Source organism: Macroventuria anomochaeta (genome assembly GCF_010093625.1).
Source record: "Macroventuria anomochaeta strain CBS 525.71 unplaced genomic scaffold BU25scaffold_23, whole genome shotgun sequence".
NCBI lineage: Eukaryota > Fungi > Ascomycota > Dothideomycetes > Pleosporales > Didymellaceae > Macroventuria > Macroventuria anomochaeta.
Window position 1 is genome coordinate 269115 of NW_022985384.1, and position 19890 is coordinate 289004.

Consider the following 19890-nt stretch of genomic DNA (forward strand, 5'->3'; position numbering starts at 1 on the left):
CACGCATTCTCTCCGCAACCCCCGTCGACGCCCACCCACACCGACGCAAACATGTCCTCCATCGCCGCCCGCTCAGCCTTCCGCGCTGCCCCGCGCCTCCGCGCTGCCGCTCCTGCCCGCCGCTGGGCCAGCAGCGCCCCGGCCTCTGACTCTGGACACGCCGAGAGGCAGGCCGGCAAGGACGCTCTCAAGACCGGAGCGAAGCGCGACCCCGAGCTCTATGTATGCGACGAGCATCTGCCATACCAGGGGACGCAATTGAAGGCTAATTGAGTTGCACAGGTGCTCCTGGCCATCATGAGCGGTGTCTTCGGACTCGCAGGCTGGCACTTCTGTAAGCTCCCCAGCTAGTCAAACGACGCGCGACTGTGCAACTCCATGCTGAACTCGTGCAGCCCGCTCGCCCACCAGCGCTTCGTCTGAGCGAACCGTTTCCAAGGCCGAACACAGCGAGCCCTGGAAGTCGGGCGGTTCCAGCCCATACCAGTACCACCCCGGTGGTGATACCAGCGTCAAGAAGGACGCTCCTTCGGCCCTGAACGTGGTCGTCATCCCCAACGTGACACTCCCCAAGGTATGTCAGCCATTTGTCATCATAATTACTATATCTGTGCAGGCATTGGTTAACGAAATGCTAACAGGAGCTCCACGACGCATACAACAAGTGGGGCAAGGACGGCTACTAAGCAGCTATCTGTCAGCCGATGCCCAAATCCCCTACAATTGCCTGAGAAGAGCAGACACCAATGCCTGGACACCTTTTCATCTAGACGTCGACTGTACATAAATCATGTAGCGGAAATCGAAGAAGACTTACAAAAACATGCATCCTCGGTTGTGATCCTAGCTTGGACCTGTAAAGCTCAGAAATCATGCAGAGACTCCTGTGCCATCCGTTCGGCGCTGATAGATATCAGGTTTAATGATGATAACGATAGGCCATCAAATTGTAGCATAGAATGTGACGTGAGGGCCTTTTGGGCCTGAGCCCTCACCATCCCTTGTACTCTCATTAAACTCAACCTCTTGTAACTAAATCTTTGCATTACCAGAGGAGCTACTGCCCTCTCGTCTTCCATAGTCTTAGACTCAGATAAGACGTTAACCCAATCAATCGATCAATCAATCAATGCGACGTGAGGGCCGACACTCAGAATGACGATTCTCAGCATTTGAGGACAATGACGAGATTCAGCATTTGTGCTTGTCATCACAGTTGGAGACTACACACATGGAAACTGCATGGTTAAGCCTCGGTATGAACATGCCGAGGGCATCAATGTCTATGGGTATCTTATGCTTTTTTGTTTTGGTGCCGTTGCCGAGCATAAACTTATACGCCGTTAGCACTGGGCAACCGTTTGCGGATTTCAGCCACCATGTCTTTCCTGTCAACCAGCACACCATCCTTCTCTGGGTTGTTCTCATCAGTGATACCCATGACCTTGATCTTGACCTGACCTGCTTTCAATTCCTCTTCTCCCAAGATGACCGCAAGTGGCACACCAGCCGACTCCGCCTGTTTGAACTGTTGCGGTAGCTTTGGCTTAAGTTTGTACGAGAATTCCGTCTTGACATCAGAAGCCCATAACTCTTGGGCAACTTGCATGCGTTCTGTCAACATGCCTGTGAAGCCCTTGCCGCCAAACGCCATGACAAAGACATCGACATCTTTTGCGCGTTGCGTCGATTCCCCTCGAGCTTTGATGATGCTGATGATACGGTCGATGCCAAAGGAAATACCCACACACGGAATAGGCTTGCCACTGAACATGCCCACTAGTCCGTCGTAACGACCACCCGCTGCGACGCTGCCGACGCCGATCTCTTGTTGCTTACCCTTCCCTTGGGAAGCGGAACCCTCGGTGACGACCTCGTAAATCAAACCAGTGTAGTAGTCTAGGCCTCTGGCGAGTGACAAGTCGAATGACACATGACTCCGGGCATCGAAAGCGTCCAGGTAGTTGAACAGCAGCTCCATATCCTGGATACCCTTCTTTACATCCTCATTTTGCGAGAGCACAGGGTCTGACTTGAGGAACTCGATGATGTCGTCTCCACCCTTGCGCTGTACCCACTCGCCGATCTTGTCTGCAATGTCTGCGGATAGACCCTTCGTCTCCATCTCTTGCTTCACTTCTGCCCAGGGTAGCTGAAAAGAATTAGCGAATGGACTGTTTCGCATGACTGTCTCTCACGAATATCCCTACCTTGTCCAATTTGTCCACAGCAGAACTGATCGGTCGTATCAGATCTTCTTTCACACCAGCGGCTTTGAACATACCGTCCAGGATTTTACGGTGGTTCATCTTGATGGTGTAGGATTCCCAGCCAAGGGCCTTGAAGACATCGTTTACAATCTTGAGAACTTCGGCATCGGGGATCATGGCATCGTATGCGCCAGCGATGTCAAAATCGCATTGGTAGAACTCCCTCATGCGGCCTTTTGTCATGGCAGGCTGGTCACGACGGTAGACCTTTGCGATCTGGTAGCGCTTGAAGCTTTGAACGCTGGGGTTCATGGCAAGCCATCGTGCAAGCGGAACCGTCAAGTCATATCGCAGCGAGCATAGTTCTCCTCCTTGATCTTGGAGGTCGTAGATGAGCTTCGAGTCCTCTCCGTATTTACCACTGAGGATTTCTTTCAGCTCGAAAACAGGTGTGTCAAGGGTCGTGGCGCCGTGGCGCTTGAATACGGTGGTTACTGTCTCGAAAAGACGATCACGGAGTGCGGCATCCTCACCAGTCCCTGGCAGTATCAGCACAACTTGGTCCAGTCCAGATGGCGCAGAGGGAAAGCATAGGGTACGGCGTACAGTCTCGCGTGCCCTTTGGCACCTTCAAGTTGAAATTCTTGGACTTGTCGTCTTTGCCCATGTCGTCATCAATGGCGCCAATCGAAGATTGGTCGCTGTATATGCGGCGGGGTTGGAAAGGGCGAGCTGGCGCAGTAAAGAGAGCAATTTTACTCCGAACAATTGTGTGTCGCGGGATGTTTTGGAGGAGCGCGGGGCAGGCGAAGTGGGGTGGGAAGAGCCGCATGAGCAAGAAAGTGACTCAACAGGGAAAAGGGCAAGCGCGTCAATGCAAGGGAAAGTTGGAGAGCCAAAGTCACCCAGAGCCTTGGCCCGTGCGTTCAATGTGTAAATCACAAGCGAAGTAGTTTGGAAGTTGTTAAGCTTGGGTTCATTTCATTGGTAGGGTATCTAGGATGCGAAATTCATCGAGGAAATCATACGAACAAGATGAAAGATGCCACCTTTTGTGGATACCTACCACGGCTTCCGGAATCTTAGCAAATCTCTTTGCCCATAACACTCCGCAACCACAGTCAAGATCATGTCAATCGTTACCCTCGTGTTTAAGTCGACCAAACACGAGCTGTGATCCTCGACAACAGAATGTATGGCAGCAGAAGGCTTACTGTGCGGAGGATCTGCTCCTCTCAGACTTGCCATAGCTGAGTCCTGGGTCCGCATCATCTGCCGCTGCCTCTCAGCTTCCGCACGAGCCGGTATTGTGCGGATGGTAATCTTATGTGATGGATCGTCTGAGCCTTGATCTAGTTGTTCACTATGATGTGGGCGTGTTTCATCTGTGTTGAGCGCTGACGCTGGTATGCCAGCTTGCACCAGGTTATCGCCGAGCTGCGCAAGCAAACGCGCACGTGCACGCTCGAGAATATCGTCGTTCGTGTCAGTATTAGTACTTCCATCAAGGCTGGTTGGGATATCCGACGTTCCTAGGCTTATGGCTTGATGCTGCACGTCATTTCGAGTTCCTGAACGAGACTTGTTGAGCGTGATCTCACTTGTTGAGTCCAGGTGCTCGTTGACACCAGAATGTACATACCCCGTTTCCGAACTGTGGTCATCTTCGCTGGCATCGCAAAAGGTCGTTTCATCGGCTTCGGCCTCGTCATCTTGCCCACCAGCTGCTGGATCTGTACGGAGCAAGTCATCCTCAGCTCCTCTGTTCTGACGTTTGAGATCGGAATGCAGATTGGCGCTCAATTCACCGGCTTTGTTCCCGAGATCTCTGATATGACTCATCTTCTGGGAATCCAGCGTCCCAACGTCACTAGACAGTGCTAGCAAGGCCCAGATCCAGCAGCTCTTTTGGCTAGAGATCGTGTCGAATCGATCCATCGCATAAACGCAATACTCGAGACCTCGCCTAATGTTGTTCTCGTTTAGTTGAGATATCTGAGTCCGTGTTGGATACTCCCGATCGAGTATATACAGCCATTCGTGTCGATTTGATGGCGGTTTTACAGACAATGACTCATTCGCCTTAACGTCCGGATTATCAGCTAGCCTGCGAGCTCCGTATCCACTCAGCGTGCTGCGGAGGGTTTCGAACCGCTTGATGAGCTGCTTGTGGTATAACTCCTGCGGATCCGAATCGTCGTGCTCGTAATCATCGTTGTACGTTGCTTCGTAGCCTTCTTCGACAGATATCCAGGCGCCATCTTGATAGAAGGCACGTTGCCTGGTAGAAGCAGTAGGGGTCTGCAGAAACTTGCTGTTTGCGTTTTCGTCGTGTGTTCTCGAGGCTACGAGTAGATGTGGGATTGCCGATGCTTCTGACCTATTCGAATACAATGAGCTGCATGTCAAGTCATAAAGACTACTTGAAAGCCCAAGGAAGTTGCTAGATGCTTACCGTACGCTACGGAGATATGCGAGCGCTTCTCCCAAAGAGTCATCCGAGTGCTGGTCTTCATCAATTGGCAGAGTCATGCGCATGCCACACTCTGAAACTGGCCCGGCACTACGGTGCTGGTGCTTGTCGGAGGAGGACTGTAGGATGTTGACCGTCGAGTCCGTATGGTGTGTTTTTGCACGCTTGTTACCGGAGGCTGGGCCCGCGATAGGTCCGTCAACAGCTGCCCGCTCGCGCTTGCGCTCGTTTGCCTGGGTCAAGACTGCAGATTTCTCGAGAAAGTTGTCCGGTCGCTGCAGCTTGTTGTAGGTTTCGCCATCTTTTGTTACAGCCAGATTGGCCCGAGATCCTGCCATCTTGCCGCGGGGCGGTGGGTGGTGGAATGTAGGGTTGTCGAGGTTATGGAAAGCGAAAGCAGATGAGTCGCGGCGAAGGTCCAGGCCGACCAGGCTAGAGTTCTATCACATAAACATCGAACAACAAGTCCATATTCAAAGCCAGCATTTGAATAATTTTCATGTATTCATACTCGATATCAAAAAGACTAGTCGTGCTGCATTCCAAAATATTCTACGTTGAATGCTGTCTCTCTCCATCCTGATTTCCAAGATCATTACCCTTTCTTCACCTTCTCGATATTCTCCTTGACTGGCTGGTATGGGTATTTGATCGTCAAACACCAGATGTCGAGGTAATCACAAATAGTCCAGATCACGTCGACAATGAAGCTTCCATGTACACCGACAGCCAAGCCCAGGCACATGAAGACAAAAGCCACCTGGTAAACGTCGTTGCCCAAAGCGCTCGGCCAGCCCACACCGATGTGTTCCTGCAACCAAGGACCCAGTGAATCGATTACGCCGTAGATCAACGGATAGATGAGCACGTTGCCGCGAGGGAACCGAGATTTTGTCAAATGCGAGATGATCATGCGACCGACCGAGTAAGCGTTAATAAGACCGGCGTAGAAGACGAAAGGCACCAAATGATGGCGTAGAATGAGTGGCTGCAGAAACAGGTAGGCGACGATTAGGATCCAAGCTGCGGCAAAGGTTAGAAGACCAAGGAGGGCAACTCGTGTCTTCTGGCCCCGGGCACGGCGTGCTTTCATTACGTTTCGTGCACTGTGATGTGTGAGCGATCCTGTTTGCATGATGTCTTGAAGATCCATGGACTTACCTGGAAACGGTGTTGAAGACAAGCACAACCCCTCCATACACCATGTACCACTCGTTCCAAGCGAGATTGTAGACAATGTCGGGAATGAAATCATGGTTCTGGATGCCCAGGCTTTGGAACATGGAGCCCTGCCAGAAGCTACCGCCTCCAAGGAATGCAGTGGAGGCGTACACAATGCAGAGCGTCAAAATGCCTTCGACTGGACCGGAAATGACCCCGAGGGTAAGGGTATGAGTGTGATACTCATCCCAAGTCTGGACGTAAAACGTCAATGAGGCTATTGCTATCAGCATCGCGTATCACTGATTGCCAGTGCCAATACACATGATAACACTCACAGGCGAAAAGCGTTAGAACTGTCTTCCAGCCCTGTCCAAGGTTCATCGTCGCGGAGAAGAGTAGCACTTCTAGTGTTGTATTGATCGCATCAACACCATGGTCGAACAACTCGCCTAAAGGACCACTTTGGTGGGTCCTTCGGGCCTGGCTTCCATCGACAGCGTCAAACGTCTGGTAAAGGAACAGACCAATTGCCCAACTCAAGTAAACCCAAGGTGGGCAATCCTGATCCAGCGTAGGTGTGTACCATAGCAGCGTGAGGAAATTCACAATGACGAACCCGAAGCCAGAAAGCGTGATCTAGATGAACCTGGTTAGTATACGACTCGAGCACACATGGCACAACTTGACAATTTGACGAAATCGACATGTTGAAAGCGAGTAGTCACGCACAAGGTTTGGTCTATCCACGTTAGCCCTTATCTGCCTCAGGGTGATCCTGACTTACGCCATCCACATTGGAAAACATTTGATGACAACATGTGTATAGAATGGCTTGAGAACATATTGTGAGAGCAAACTGTGATCGACACCAGAGTACTTGTACTCTTTGAGCTTGGGCAGCTTATCCTGACGGATGTAGACCATGGCTGTGGGCTCCCAGGGGGATGCGACGGAGGTTACAGTTTTTGTTGTTGTATTGTTGTTGTTGTTGTTGTTGTTGTTGTTGTTGTTGTTGTTGTTGCTTCTATTGTGTTGGATAAAAAGACGAAGTGGAGGGCAGGAGCCCAAGGCTTGGCTTGTGATTGCGGCAATGACGTGGGTTGACGGCGGGGGCGCAACAACAGAACCTTGGAACAACAAAAGTGGCCAGCAGCTGTCAACACCGTGCCAACAATAGACTATACTAGTACCAAAACTCATCAAAAGAACCAAACTGCAGCGTACCATCATGTGCATGTGCTTTAATTTCTTCGCTGATGACAATGAGTCTTTCGGACATGTAAAAGCCTCCCATTCCATCACATCAGAAGTGATGATCTTCTGCTTTCCACGCTGATGTGCACTGATATCCCAGAAACCGAGCCATCACGCACTCCTCCCTTTGTAGTTGCATGTGTCTGCTGACTGATGATCGTTCAAGCAACGGTGCTCCATGCGCAGGGGACCAAGATCCGGCTCTTCATAGTTTGGATCAATGGCACCGTCTTGTGCACTGTCTCGCCCCATCCCTCAACATTCCAACTCTGCTCGCGGCGAATCTTACGCTCCTCCAAATTGGCGAACTGCCACAGATGATGCACAGTGTTCAGCTCGCCAATCTGGACGAACCAGGCACCGACGCCCTCCATAACCTCCCTGCGTGCCTTCAAACCACGCCTCCAGTGTGTTTCCCACTCAAGCAAATTACCCGGGTGTAGTGTGTAAGATCGCAGTTCGAAGAGACCGCCGAGCTGGCGTGGGGGAGTTGTAGGCCAGAAAGAGAACTCCTGCATAAGCGACGTGTGCTTCGATCGGATGAGACTCTTCAGCTTGGCATCGAATGCGGCGAAGTCCGGGTGCGATTGAATGTTGTGAAGTGATTGGTGGTAGCCTTCATAGCGTTGATATTCCCAGATGTGGACTGTCGTGTTTGTCAGTACTGTATGAACATATTTATCGGACGCACAATCGACCTACCAAAGGTGTTGCAGTCACCGACCTCGGTCCTCCAGCTGCCCACAAGATGCACCTTATTCTCGGGAATGGCTGCCATTTTTGGATACCAGTTACCCACCAGCTCGTTGTACTCTTCGACCTTGTCTGGCTTGACATCGTGGAACACGATTGAGTGAACGTACTTGCCGCGTGCTAGGACCTGAGAGAAGCTTCGCTCGATATCTTTGTCGAGCTCACGACCCTCAGGCGTCCCATAGATGAGAGACGACAGGGCTCCGCCCTTCTTCTTTCCGCTTTCCTGCTCACGAGCACGAGCTTCCTCTGCGTTTGAAGATGTTAGCGACCCTAGGGTCTTGCCAATGACAGCAGCGCTTTCGTCAAATGAAGGACCTGACACAGACAGATGACCAGAAGGGGACGCACTTTCTTCCTGCTCCTTCCGCTTCTGAGCAGCTACAAGACCTTCACGGAATTCCTTCTGTTTCTTGTTGAAGCTTGCGGCGGCATCAGGCGTGATGTCGGCCAGCGCTGGAGCTCGAGCTGAGCTTTGCGTGATAACGCCAGCTGCAAAAGAGCGCGAACCAACAGGTATCGAACGAGAGGCGGACAAGATGCCGCGTGCGCTGCTACATGCACGTTGCGCGAGCATTGTGGTAGAGCTGTGTTGACAGATTGTGGGCGACCGAGCAGGCAAATTAGAGGATTTCGGATCAGATGTATTCGAATTTGCTGCCAGGGAGCAATGAATATCGTCGAAGAGGAGTTGAGCAGTTTGGCCTTGGGCGTGCTGTATCGCACGCAAGCTTGGGAGCTTTCCCCTCATCATCCGTGCTGCAGCTGCCCCTGCTAGCGCAGATGCAGCTGGTCCAACCCGCCTGCCGTAAGAGTTGGGGCGGGAGTCAAAAACTGGGGAAGGTCCGCCCCACTCGTATCAATCGTGGAAGTGTGGAGCCCACTCTTAGTTGACGTTTACTCGTCATGTTTGATTAGCTTGCGCTACCTGCGTGCTACTTGCATGTACGTCATTCCGTATTTATGGTCATCCGACAATCTACTGAGATACTCTGGGATCCGCGGCCGAAACGGAATTGTACATCCTCATCCTATGCTTGAACTGGATAATATCTGCGGAGAGCTCACGAAACGCAATAAGCAGGTAGTCAAGGTATATCAAACTGCAGCCACCGTCTGTTGCTGTCGTGGTCGGTAATGTAATCGTTTGTACACACTGTGATTCCATCCAAAAATAAACAATCCCCTTTGTTCGAGGCTGAACATCATGCACAATTGCGTGATTGTTGAAGCTGGACTCATAAGAACAACTGCGGCTACAAAGTGCAGACAAACCGCGTACACACGCAGCCACAGCAACATGAAGCTAGGGCTCAGAAGAAACCCAGTGCAAACTTATGTTCAGAAGTTGTGCCCTTTCAGCCTTGATGTGGAGGGAGATTGAGTCACATCGTACATGGGGCCACTAACAGTAGATGGTTAGGAAACAAAGATGCAGCGCAGCGCTTTACAAATTCTTGAGGGTTGTTTGCGCTTCGGCGGGAGCAGACGGTCGTTCCCACTTGCCACAGTAATGGCCGCAGCTTTATGCGTAGTTTTCCTACGACAACAAACAATCTTGAACGGGATGGTGAGCGCACAAGATCAAAATGATATCGAAGTGCCACCCGCCGTATGGAACCGTTGGCAATGCACAGTTCGTTGCCGATATACATCCGTTACGGACGTCGAAACGACAGCCTGACGTGGTGTGACCCGAATACCATTGTCAACACCGTGTGAATGGATTAAATCTGCGACCATGTGTGACAAGTTTGGCCGCGTGGGGAAAACTCTGTGCTATAGCGATGACATGCGGTTGTCCAGAGGCTAATCTTCGTCGAAGATTTGCAACACATGGTCTAAGATAGTTATTATCACGCGAGCCTGAAGCCCGGCGTCTGCCATGTTGTTGCCTTTATGAGGACCCATAATGGACGGACTGTAAAAAGTTAGTGCTGGTCTCGAAATGCACAGGATCATACATACGCCCAGCAGATTCCCAAGTTAGCTGTGCTCATGCGATTGACCTCAGAAGATTGTTGCACTCGGTGCAAGTGCAGAGCAAGTGCGCGAAGGGTTGCATAGTTAGGATCAGGAAGTGCGTTGATCAGTGCGTGCATTGAATCTCGACGCATTGTGTCGTCATCAACTCGAGCTGCATCAATGAACTTGTTGTAGAAGTCTCTGGTGAGAAGTGGATCAGGAAGCTCCCTGAAGAATTGCTTCAAAAGACCAGCAACGCTATTGACGTCATGTTGGAATGCTTCGGGATTGCGAAAATCAACCTGAGACGCGTCTGGAGTAAGTTAGTGCCGAACCAACAAAAGAGGTGCGACCAACATACCACTATCGAACAAGGCCTTCATCTGTTGAATATGAGACGAAGTCCCTGGGATGCGGTAGATCCCCTCAACCTCCAGCCCGAACAGATCCACTGCTTGGATGCATTGGTAGACAACCATGGGCACTGGTGAGCCATCTCGGTGGAAGAGGTCTTCAAGGGTGATACCAAATACTGGATTGACCGGCGGCTGTGGATTATTGTACAGTATCCCACTTGTTTGTTGTGCTGTTGCCTGACCAACAGGCCCACGAGGGTACTCAGCCTGCGAGAAGGAGTTGGCTGCGACTGGAGAGTATGGAGATTTCCCATACCCTGATGCCTGAGCCTGTGTTGGCTGGGATGGTGCCTGGTACGAAGAGAACCCAGCTTGGGATTCTGAGTCCAGCTGTTGAGGAGGAGGCTGCTGTTGAAATGACGAGCCATTTGCCTCTGGTTGCTGGGTGGAGAAAGACACTGGTGGTTGAATCTGCGGAGGCATCGAGGTACGACGGTCTTGGTTGCCGGCTGGGGTTAAGGAAGGGTAAGATTGTGCGGGAGCCTGAGTAGGGTGCTTGACGTAATGCAGCTCGGGCTTGACTGCAGAGACCTTGGAAGCATTCTTCAGAATGTAGTCGTCGAAGTCTCTGTCGTTGTTGATCTGGTAAATGAGTTGATTGACACTTGGTGGAGGCTGCATAGTGCCACCCTTGAGCGGTTGTGGGCTAACTACCTGGCCATTGTTGACGACCAGCTTTTCGTTGAAAGATGCTGTGAAGATCAGTATTGTGACTCGAGTCAAGAGCCTTATATCGAACTTACCGTACTTCTGCATCTCCATAGTCAGTGCCGCGTCCGTCTCTTTGATGAGATCTAAGAGGCCAGAGACAGCTTGTGGACGCGCTGAAACCAAAAGCTCCTTGCGGTAAGCCTGTGCCGTTTGGACCTTGCTTGCGTAGTCCTGGTCTGCAGCTTGCAATTTGCGCTGAAGGTCCTCCTCGTGCTGGGCAGCTGATTTGGGGCCCTTCAGACCAAATTTCCTGCCGGCACCCGTATCGCCTGTCTTGACACGATCAAGGTCCTCAGCCAGCTGATCGTACTTCGCCTTGGCCTTCTCTGCGAGCTTCTCCGCGTCCTGCACCTTGCTCTCCGCCGCCAGACCGGTCTGTTTCAAGGTCTTGCGATTCCCGTCCATCTTGTTCGCCAGCTGCAGGAGGTTCTCGTGCATGGCGTGCAGCGCGAGACCGAATTGGGTTCCATTGTCGGCGATGCGCTCGTTCGCATGTAGTACATGTTCGAATTGGGTTGCATACGACTCGTGGCGCGCATCTGCTTTGCGCAGACCGTCCAGTGTAAGCCGGCTCAGCTTCTTCAGACTGCCAGCATGTTCCTCCTCCAGGGCACCGCGGCGTCTGAGGAAGCTGGCGAAGTCCTGCGTGTAGCCCGTCAGCCAGAATGCCTCAGATGCGGGGAAGGTGCACGAACTCGGGCACTCGCAATGCTGGCCTTCAGCCGGTTCAGCAGTGTTGTCACGCCAATGTCCGAGTGCAGAACCTCGTGCACGCGCTGCTGTGTCTGCGTGTCCTGAGGCGGCGCGCGCTGCTCGGGCGATGCAGGTGCGGCCGTGTCGTCGATGGGCGAGACGGGTGCGGCATCATCGTTCAGTCCAGCGTGGGTGTTAAAGTCAGGATTGAAGCTGTCACTGCTTACCATGGGCGGTATGGAAGGCGGTGCAGCCATTGTTGGTGTTGTTGACGTGATGACGAGGCACTCGAGGCAGCTGTCGGCGGAGGACATGGCTAGCCGGTTGGCTGTCGTACTCGGCGCTTCTCGTCGGTCACGCTTGCATCACTGGTGCTTCCTTCTTTCAACGTCATGCCATCGGCAGGCTCATCATTATCTCACTTGTAAAATTATTTTACACACAATTAGTTCTTCATCGCCATCGCTGGACGCCCGTAAATCCGCCTCATGGTAGCTTAATATTGCTCGCCGTCATGGTGTCAAATCGATCTCCCCCAACGTTAACGACATCAGCCACCTCTAATAGTCTGCCAGAGGAGGTGGTAACCTGCCTCCAAAATGCGCGCTTTGTAAGTCTCTTCACCATAGTAGGACTCTGAACATTGTGCCCTCTACTATCAGTGGAAGTTACTTCCAGATCCTTCGTTACCTCTAGTCAAGCCCTCTTTTGTTTTATTCTCTCGGACAAGAACCGCTCTTCTCCTTCCACGTTGTGGCAGTCGCGTCTCATTGCATGCGCTCAACCCTGCCGTTTTATGTTTTATGTTTCCTGACAATGGCAGCTCCATCTTGCAACCTGTTCGAATAACATCCCTCACGTATCTTTGATGAACTATACGTATCTTCCCAATACACCATATTCGCCAGCCCCCATCATCATCATGACAACGCCATCTTCTTCTCGCAAGACCGACAACCTGGAGTCCAATACCCGTGTATCTCTCCTGGTACACGATTGGATTTCTCATCGACCACCTACCCTTAGCCAACAAGGTCGCTCGCCATCGCCTTCCCGACCAGGTCCACGTTCAGGATCGTTAGCCGAGCTTCTACTCGGCATGAACACAGCTTCACTTAGTAGGATCAGCACCACAATCAATGGCGTGGCCGAGATTGTACCTGCCGGTTCTGAGCAGGAAAGCTGGTACCGGGCCCAACATCTTGCGAACAACACATTCGGACCTACCGATGAGGACGTCTACTCTAGCTCTCCGGTGGGTGGTGGACTGTGGGGTGGTGGGGGTCTAGCTCGTACTAACGTCCACGAGGACGACACAAGAGAGGGTGATGGCGGTACTCGATGCTATGTGGAAGGAGACGAAGTCAAGGTTGTGGTTGTAAAGATTAAAGATGGAAGAATTGCAGATTGGAAGGGTCAGGTCAGAGATTGGGCTCTCGGAGAGCCAGACAGAGCATGTACGGTGAACGGATCATTGTCATGAATACATCAGCCTGCGCAATCCTCGTGTAGATATGCACATCACATTGGTCAGGATGCGACAGTGTGAATTGAACTACCAAGAGATCTGACATAGTGTGGGTCTTCTGCACGGATCTTGACCTGAAATACTAGGTTAGTCGTGGGCTTTCAGTATTTACCGCTGACGAATATCGAGTAGGTAATGCGTTTGCTAACAGCGATTGTCTGGTTTCCACTTTGCGCAACCTCGCTATTTTGGCGTTATGCAGGGGGCGCTCGGGTCGACGCAGGCATAACCTGTGATTCGGGTTTGGAAGGATCACTTTATGCCGTTTTGTTTGGGCCAGACTGAGACAAAGGCAGATAGCGTGCCGCCACACACCAAAAGGCACATGACTATCCCTTCATATACCCTTTGCTTCTTTCCAATCTTGTCGACCCTGTCCTTCTCATACATCGGTGGTTGATTCAGGTAATCACAGTGAAAGATATGAGAAGTGAATTCCAAGGTTTTACAGTGTTTCGTACGTACATCTTCGCTTTCACTTTACACTTCTGTTCACTTCGACATTGTGCCAACACCCGCAATCTGACAGTTATCAGAGTACAGCAAGAGTGGGATGATTGAGTCGGAGGAGCCGATGGCCGTACTTCTACAATTGGTAAGAGCTCTCTTTCGTGTCCAGGTCAGCAAGGAGCGATTATTACTCTTCAATAGAGCTTCCTTGGAATGATCCGAATAGCTTGTACGAACGGGAGACTGACAAGAATATCGCAGTGATTCTCTTGTCCAACAATCATACAACCGTTGCTGCCTTGCGCCAGGAAGTTACCTCTCGTGGCGTCGATTGGTAAAGCCTAGATCTACGATCGAATCGCTGGGTGAAGGCAAGCGGAAGGAGGACCAACCTGGTAAGTAGGAACATTCTGGAGTCGGCGGTGAATGCACTGACCAACGGTGAATGCGCAGACTTTCTATCCCACTAGCCTTGGCACCGGTCACAAACCGCTCTCCTTCTGCGCCTGCTCTTATGTTCTCCCACCTACCCCTCACAACCAATTCTCCCATACTTCTCTAGATTCCTTGCTCGATCTGCCTCGAAGCGCCCACATAAATCACATACGACAATGACTACGGAAGTCTACCTCTCACCCGCGCCCACCAAAGAGCTCTCCCCCACCACTGCCGCCGACAGAGACGCCATGGCACCGTTTCAGAGCGCACTAGATGCTTGTGTACACGGCTGGCATAACGGAGACAGTGTGGTTCTGCTCCAGAGCAATATTCAGGAGCTTTTCGGCGATATGCTCATGCAGTATTTCAAGCACAATCTGATCCAGCAGGTGGGGCAGCCTGTTACCTTCACATCTTCGCATAGCAGCAATGGCGGTCAAACGATCGTACAGATGCCAGAAAACAAGAACGCCCACCTTCACCTCCACACAAGCGCGAACCCCCAAACACAGACACCCCAACAGCCAGGCACTCAATTGAGCACCATGTCCGCTGACATCAAGAAAGCGCCTCGCCCAATGAATTGCTGGATCATCTTTCGAGACGCTATGCACAAGAAGCTGAAAATAGAGAACCCACATCTAACCGTGCAGCAAATCTGTAAGCCTTTCACTTGCATACATGATCAAGACCTTCATCGCTGATCTTTTCTGTAGCCACTCGATGCTCACAGATGTGGCACAGTCTTTCTCCGACAGAGAAGAAGCCGTGGCAAGCAGCAGCCAAGTCAGCGAAAGAGGAGCACTTGCGCGTACACCCGGACTACAAGTACAGCCCTCGAAAGCCTGGCGAGAAGAAGAAGCGACTGTCTCGCAAGGCAAAGCAAGCTCCCGGATTTGCTGCAGACTCTAAACTGTTCAAGTTCTCACCTGTCCCGGAGCTGGCAACATTGGCGTATAACGATCCCCAATCGGTCACTCTTGCAGAGGTACCGCCGCCTGGAGTTGGTGAGGTTCCAGTTGACTTTGGCACCGCCTTCGCTGCTGATGTGGCGCAGCTGATGGAACCGGCAACACTCCTGGGGAAGGAGATAAAGGATCTGGTTCCCGTTGATTATCTGCATGATTCAGAGAGTCTCCGCCACGATCGGCTCGAGGCCGAGTTTGGGGCTGACCTCGACGGAACCATACCATTCGATCTGTTTGGCGAGGATGCTTTCACTTTCCGCGCCGGCGCAGATGGCAATGCGACAGCCAAAATCCAACCCCATCCAATGGCGGTTCCAAAAGACCCAACTTCTGCGGAGATTGCGCATTTCCTCTCAACTCGTAGTGGCGACCAGATGATGCAATTGGTACAATCCATCAGAGAACCTGCTGCCCAAGCTACACTCACAGCTTCATTACTTTTCGTACCACCTACAGTTGGCACCAGGACCACGGCTCCAGAGAAGACCAGGAAAGCTCTAAATGCGTTCGTTGGTTTTCGATGTGAGTTTCACCTCCAACTCCACCTTGACAAGGCTGACCCAAAGCACAGGCTACTACATTCTCATCCCTGTCTTCAAGCCATGGCCTATGAAGAAGCTGTCTAACCCCATGGGAGTTATGTGGGAAGCGGATCCCAACAAATCGCTGTGGTCCTTGATGACGAAAGCCTGGTCCGTCATCCGTGATCAGATTGGCAAAGACAAGGCTCCTCTTGACCAATTCTTTCGGATCATCTGTCCTTACCTCAACATACCGTCGCCAGGGACTTATCTCGAGCGTTGCGGTTGGATACTCAACACTGACGAGGAGGGCACCCCAACTCTTTTGAGGGATTTCGCTCCGTCACCAGGTGCTTTCAGCGCTGGATTCGCAGACATGGCCCTGTCCGTCGAAGACATCATCAGCTATTGCCAGTCAATGGGATATGCCCAAGAGTACATCTCCGACTTCGAAACCCACTCTCCAACATCCCTTGCCCAGTCTTGTAGCCAATTTACTGGCAAGAGCACCTCGGTCAAGTCACAGACTCAAATTGCAAGCTCTACTCACGAGGGTCGACTTGCAGCACGCAACAAGCGACGAGCTAAGCGACAGACCGCCAGGGACACTGGAGTCGCACCGGTGCTACAACAGCAGATCGTCAACGCCCACATTACCGATGGCTTGAATGTCACATACCATGACAACTCTATTCTCGGTCACAGCGAACCCGTGGAGTTTCACGATGATCTTGCTGATATGTTAATTAATCACATAGGACAGGACCATCAGGGTAACCCTAGTACTCCTGCTGATTTCATTGTCACTGGGAATCCTATCATGGCAAGCTGGACAGATTGGAGTGCATTTCGACCCGGCGCAGACGAGAATGCTACTCTTCCCAGCTTCGACCCTGCGACTTTATGATCAGCTCTCGAAATCCTTGAGTCCAAAAAACCGTGAACGTCCGTCGAACGTACGATTATCACACTTTTCTCTCTTCAACCTTATTCAATCATACCTCGACCGACTGCCGGCTTTTCGTAGTACTCAACTGCGTTTGTTGTTTGACTCCTCTTCTCTTCACTCGATACCCCTGACCGACATGCTGGGCAAGCGCAAGCATGTCGGTCAACTTTTGCTGCGCAGTAGCTACTGTGTAGCCTTCTTGACAGTAAAGCTACGCCATAACGAACACGCCACGACCACGCTACCAGTTCGCCTCGTGACTCCGTCCTTCTCAGCATACTGCCCTCCCTCGTCCCTCAAATTCTCACCAGCATCGATCGTTACTGTCTGGGAGCTGTACTTCACCAAACGAAGCGTTATGACTTGGAGCACACCTTGAGGCACTGGATATCGATATGCATAACGGACAGCCTTACTTCAATGCATTGGGGCTTGGTCATCGGTGGCACTTCTTGCATTGCATACGTGTATTTAGACATAGAATGCAATGAACATTGCCAAAACGTCACTTTGTAAGATACTGGCCTTCTGCGCTATGATTACCACTCCCTTATCCCCTATCTTATGAATGTTCTTTTTTTCAACAGATCCGTCCAAAATAGACCCCAAGTGCAAGACCCTGCGGATCATGCTCGTACATCATGTCCTGCTTATTTGTGGCCTGCCCTTGCAGAGCCTTGGCTTGTGGGGTGATAGGCTGGGGGCGACTAGGCACGAGAGGTAGGAATGCAGGTATGTAACTTTCGAGTAAGCATGGGAGCAGCTGTACTGCTCTCTGGTATATTGTTTCCTACATTGTCTACGATACAAGCTCCAGGTAACTGTAGTATGATCGTCCCCCAGCTTTCGTTCATCATGCCTGCCCTCGCACAACCCTCCACCCCATACCTTCCCTACGCCAAAGTTCCTCCATCAGGCACCCAGCTAAGTCACGCTCGGAGCTTAGCCGCCCATAACCGTACCCTTGCTCGAAGGATGCTCAACTCTGCTGTAAGTGGATACCGTTCGCATCGCGTACCCACGCCTCAATCGCCGCTCTTCCAATCGCTCGCCCAGATAAACGTTCCGCAGCGCCACTGTGTGCCCGAGATTTTCTGTCCGGAAGGGCCTATGGGTCTATGGCGTTTGTAGTCAGCATACGATCCTCTCGTTACCGGAGTACACATGCTATGGATGCCGATCCTACTGCATGCATGCTTCCGCCCTTTGCAGAGAGGCAACACGACAAGTAGAGAACAAAGGCATTCTTGCAAACGCACGCGTCGAATCAAGTCACGTACCTTGGACACATCCAAAACTGCCTTCCGCGGTTGATGCCAGGCTTCTTGGTCGTGAGGCTAATGCACGGCTCGGCATGGCCTTCGCATCGGGGCGGCGGCCGCTTGGAGAACAGCCTCGTCCATCCTTCCTTTGAAGCTTGCTGCACCGCACCGGGATCGCAGACCAAGAATGGGGACGTGGTGGTCTGACTGGCGGATGTTGCCGGTGAAGCCGCTGGTGGTGGGGTAGTTTCGGTTCTGACATCCGCGGAGGAATTGAGGGAAGTCGACGGCGAGCTTGCATCACCATTGTCAGGTGTCAAAGATGTCAATGGTGGCACGGTGGTTGCGGCAAGGTTGGGTCCGGGGACTTTGGAACGTGTTTGGAAGAATCCTTTCAACGACTGCTGACCCTTGGCAAGCGAGGATGCATTAGGATTTGGGGCCGGGTTGGATGTTTTGGATCGCTTGATCGATTTGTTTGGTGATGCCGATGCAGATGCGCACCGCTTCTCAGGCGAGTTGAGTGGGCTCGTGGCGTACACGATTTGACCGTTCGCAGGAAACAAAGCGTTTGTCGCTCCCGCCAGTTCGGGTCCTATGTCTGCTCCTTGCATTGGCGAGATATCCGCGGCCCCTTCCAATGTCGCCTTGGTTAATGGGGATGCAAGTGCGTTTGCAGACTTCGGAACCGCAGGCTTCTTGCTGAACATGTCACGGATGTTCTGTCGTTTGTTGAATTCGGTAAGTAGCTTGCCTGAAAGCGGTGGAGTGTCTTTGGTTGCGCTGTATTCCCTCAACCGTACGCCGCCTCTGAACATTCCAGGAGGGTTCATGATATCGAGTATGTGGTGCTCTTGGTCTTCCGCACCTTCTTGTGTAGCATTGCCCATTCCCAGCACCTTGTCATTTGTCACCGCGTACACTGGGCAATGATCTGAGCCCATCAAGCCTTCCTGGATGTTCGATTCCTTGAACCAGTCCTTGATCTTGATACTACACAGCACGAAGTCGATTCGCGAGCCAAAGTTGCCCGGCCGAGCATTGATCTTCTGCTCCCAATGCGTAAACATACCCTCGCGATCTGGGTGGAACTCGCGGCAAAGATCGTACAGAACAGGCTCTTCTCTTCCATCATCTCGCTCGCCCACTACTTTGCCATTGAATAGGAGCTGGTTGAAGATTCGACGGTTTGGTGTGCTGAGATACTCGCTGTAGGTCATGCCCTCCGCTTTCATGTTGTCTTCCGCTTTCGCTGTGTCGATTAGGTCGCGGGAAACGTTCAAATCGCCAGTCAAGATGACGTTCTTGCCCATTTTCGTGAGGTTCCGTATTCGTGTGTCCAGCATGTCGAGGAATCCATAACGAAAGTCGTCACGTAAGCCATTGCTGTTGGCGGGGCTGTAGACACCAAAGAGTACGAATGCGGGGAACTCGAGGACGAGGCATCGACCTTCTGCATCGAGGGCGGCTGGATCGACTCCCAGTGCCTCAATGCGTGCCAGTGATGGATAGCCCCCAATGCTGTCTGATTCAGGTCGTTCCCGGTAGGGTGTCGATGACCCAGGCCGGCAGAGAACTCCAAGAAGGCCTTCTTCGGCGCGGATAGGTGCACATATGGATTGACGAGTGTATATTCCAACACCAGAGTATCCTACAATACAATCAGCACGTGATACAATGCTACATTGGGCCTGACAGTAGGTGTACCTTTCTTGTGCTTGGGCAGGCTGAAGTAGCAGTCCCAGCCTGGCACCAAAACCATATCGTCAGTCAGGTCTTTGCGCTGGATCTTCAGCTCCTGCATAATAACGATGTCGGTCTCGAGGATGTCGAACATGGCCTTGAAGGTGCGGTTCTTGCGCCATGGCTCGTAGCCAAATGGATTGCGGATGCCATTGACATTCCACGTCGTGATGCGGACCATTGTGCGTGGTGCTGGAGACGATGCAGCCTCATCTTCGTCTCATCTTCACCAAATATTGCTGATAACGGAGACGCGCCGCGCGACTGGCCGGTGGTCTCTCGAGGCAGTCACGACGTCACATGGCGCACTCGCTGCGGGCAAGCGCAAACTACACAAACACGCCAAGGATTTCCGGAAGCTCGAGCTTTCGCTCACACCACACCTCAGAGCT

The 19890-nt window shown here is 52.0% G+C and overlaps 11 protein-coding genes across 11 annotated transcripts; 5 read left to right on the forward strand and 6 right to left on the reverse strand.

The window, feature by feature from the left end:
* Window positions 1-51: 51 nt before the first annotated feature.
* BU25DRAFT_492482 (uncharacterized protein) lies at window positions 52-1068 on the forward strand (the record flags this gene model as incomplete). The annotated part of the gene is made up of 4 exons (XM_033711645.1): window positions 52-222; window positions 283-334; window positions 396-574; window positions 642-1068. The coding sequence occupies 4 exons, from the start codon at window positions 52-54 to the stop codon at window positions 684-686; spliced, it is 447 nt and encodes a 148-aa protein (XP_033560132.1). The 3' UTR covers window positions 687-1068.
* Window positions 1069-1275: 207 nt separating this feature from the next.
* Window positions 1276-3063, reverse strand: BU25DRAFT_371118 (histidyl-tRNA synthetase). The gene is made up of 3 exons (XM_033703974.1): window positions 2817-3063; window positions 2211-2749; window positions 1276-2152 (listed from the first exon to the last, which is right to left on the reverse strand). The coding sequence occupies exons 1-3, from the start codon at window positions 3040-3042 to the stop codon at window positions 1334-1336; spliced, it is 1584 nt and encodes a 527-aa protein (XP_033560133.1). The 5' UTR covers window positions 3043-3063; the 3' UTR covers window positions 1276-1333.
* Window positions 3064-3202: 139 nt separating this feature from the next.
* On the reverse strand, window positions 3203-5054 carry BU25DRAFT_412188 (uncharacterized protein). Its single transcript, XM_033706738.1, has 2 exons — window positions 4666-5054; window positions 3203-4590 (listed from the first exon to the last, which is right to left on the reverse strand). The coding sequence occupies exons 1-2, from the start codon at window positions 5019-5021 to the stop codon at window positions 3273-3275; spliced, it is 1674 nt and encodes a 557-aa protein (XP_033560134.1). The 5' UTR covers window positions 5022-5054; the 3' UTR covers window positions 3203-3272.
* Window positions 5055-5171: 117 nt separating this feature from the next.
* BU25DRAFT_396045 (ethanolaminephosphotransferase) lies at window positions 5172-6875 on the reverse strand. The gene is made up of 5 exons (XM_033704814.1): window positions 6632-6875; window positions 6577-6586; window positions 6183-6483; window positions 5845-6121; window positions 5172-5789 (listed from the first exon to the last, which is right to left on the reverse strand). The coding sequence occupies exons 1-5, from the start codon at window positions 6769-6771 to the stop codon at window positions 5279-5281; spliced, it is 1239 nt and encodes a 412-aa protein (XP_033560135.1). The 5' UTR covers window positions 6772-6875; the 3' UTR covers window positions 5172-5278.
* Window positions 6876-7262: 387 nt separating this feature from the next.
* BU25DRAFT_459903 (NIPSNAP-domain-containing protein) lies at window positions 7263-8431 on the reverse strand (the record flags this gene model as incomplete). Its single annotated transcript, XM_033710314.1, has 2 exons — window positions 7263-7747; window positions 7804-8431. The coding sequence occupies 2 exons, from the start codon at window positions 8429-8431 to the stop codon at window positions 7263-7265; spliced, it is 1113 nt and encodes a 370-aa protein (XP_033560136.1).
* Window positions 8432-9663: 1232 nt separating this feature from the next.
* On the reverse strand, window positions 9664-11869 carry BU25DRAFT_432520 (RhoGAP-domain-containing protein; the record flags this gene model as incomplete). The annotated part of the gene is made up of 5 exons (XM_033708725.1): window positions 9664-9775; window positions 9823-10132; window positions 10181-10927; window positions 10979-11588; window positions 11642-11869. 5 exons carry the CDS (start codon window positions 11867-11869, stop codon window positions 9664-9666), a joined length of 2007 nt encoding a protein of 668 aa, XP_033560137.1.
* A 317-nt stretch (window positions 11870-12186) lies between these two features.
* BU25DRAFT_303443 (uncharacterized protein) lies at window positions 12187-12912 on the forward strand (the record flags this gene model as incomplete). Its single annotated transcript, XM_033702026.1, has 2 exons — window positions 12187-12249; window positions 12463-12912. Coding segments are annotated over 2 exons (513 nt in total), but the record flags the coding sequence as incomplete, so codon positions are not given.
* A 48-nt stretch (window positions 12913-12960) lies between these two features.
* BU25DRAFT_298726 (uncharacterized protein) lies at window positions 12961-13113 on the forward strand (the record flags this gene model as incomplete). The annotated part of the gene is made up of 1 exon (XM_033701956.1): window positions 12961-13113. A coding segment is annotated over one exon (153 nt), but the record flags the coding sequence as incomplete, so codon positions are not given.
* A 1115-nt stretch (window positions 13114-14228) lies between these two features.
* BU25DRAFT_295668 (MAT1-2-1 mating-type protein) lies at window positions 14229-15292 on the forward strand (the record flags this gene model as incomplete). The annotated part of the gene is made up of 2 exons (XM_033701899.1): window positions 14229-14715; window positions 14772-15292. Coding segments are annotated over 2 exons (1008 nt in total), but the record flags the coding sequence as incomplete, so codon positions are not given.
* A 36-nt stretch (window positions 15293-15328) lies between these two features.
* Window positions 15329-16451, forward strand: BU25DRAFT_432522 (MAT1-1-1; the record flags this gene model as incomplete). Its single annotated transcript, XM_033708726.1, has 2 exons — window positions 15329-15545; window positions 15595-16451. The coding sequence occupies 2 exons, from the start codon at window positions 15329-15331 to the stop codon at window positions 16449-16451; spliced, it is 1074 nt and encodes a 357-aa protein (XP_033560141.1).
* An 831-nt stretch (window positions 16452-17282) lies between these two features.
* Window positions 17283-19761, reverse strand: BU25DRAFT_412197 (DNA lyase-like protein). The gene is made up of 3 exons (XM_033706739.1): window positions 19463-19761; window positions 17774-19406; window positions 17283-17609 (listed from the first exon to the last, which is right to left on the reverse strand). The coding sequence occupies exons 1-3, from the start codon at window positions 19677-19679 to the stop codon at window positions 17519-17521; spliced, it is 1941 nt and encodes a 646-aa protein (XP_033560142.1). The 5' UTR covers window positions 19680-19761; the 3' UTR covers window positions 17283-17518.
* Window positions 19762-19890: the final 129 nt, after the last annotated feature.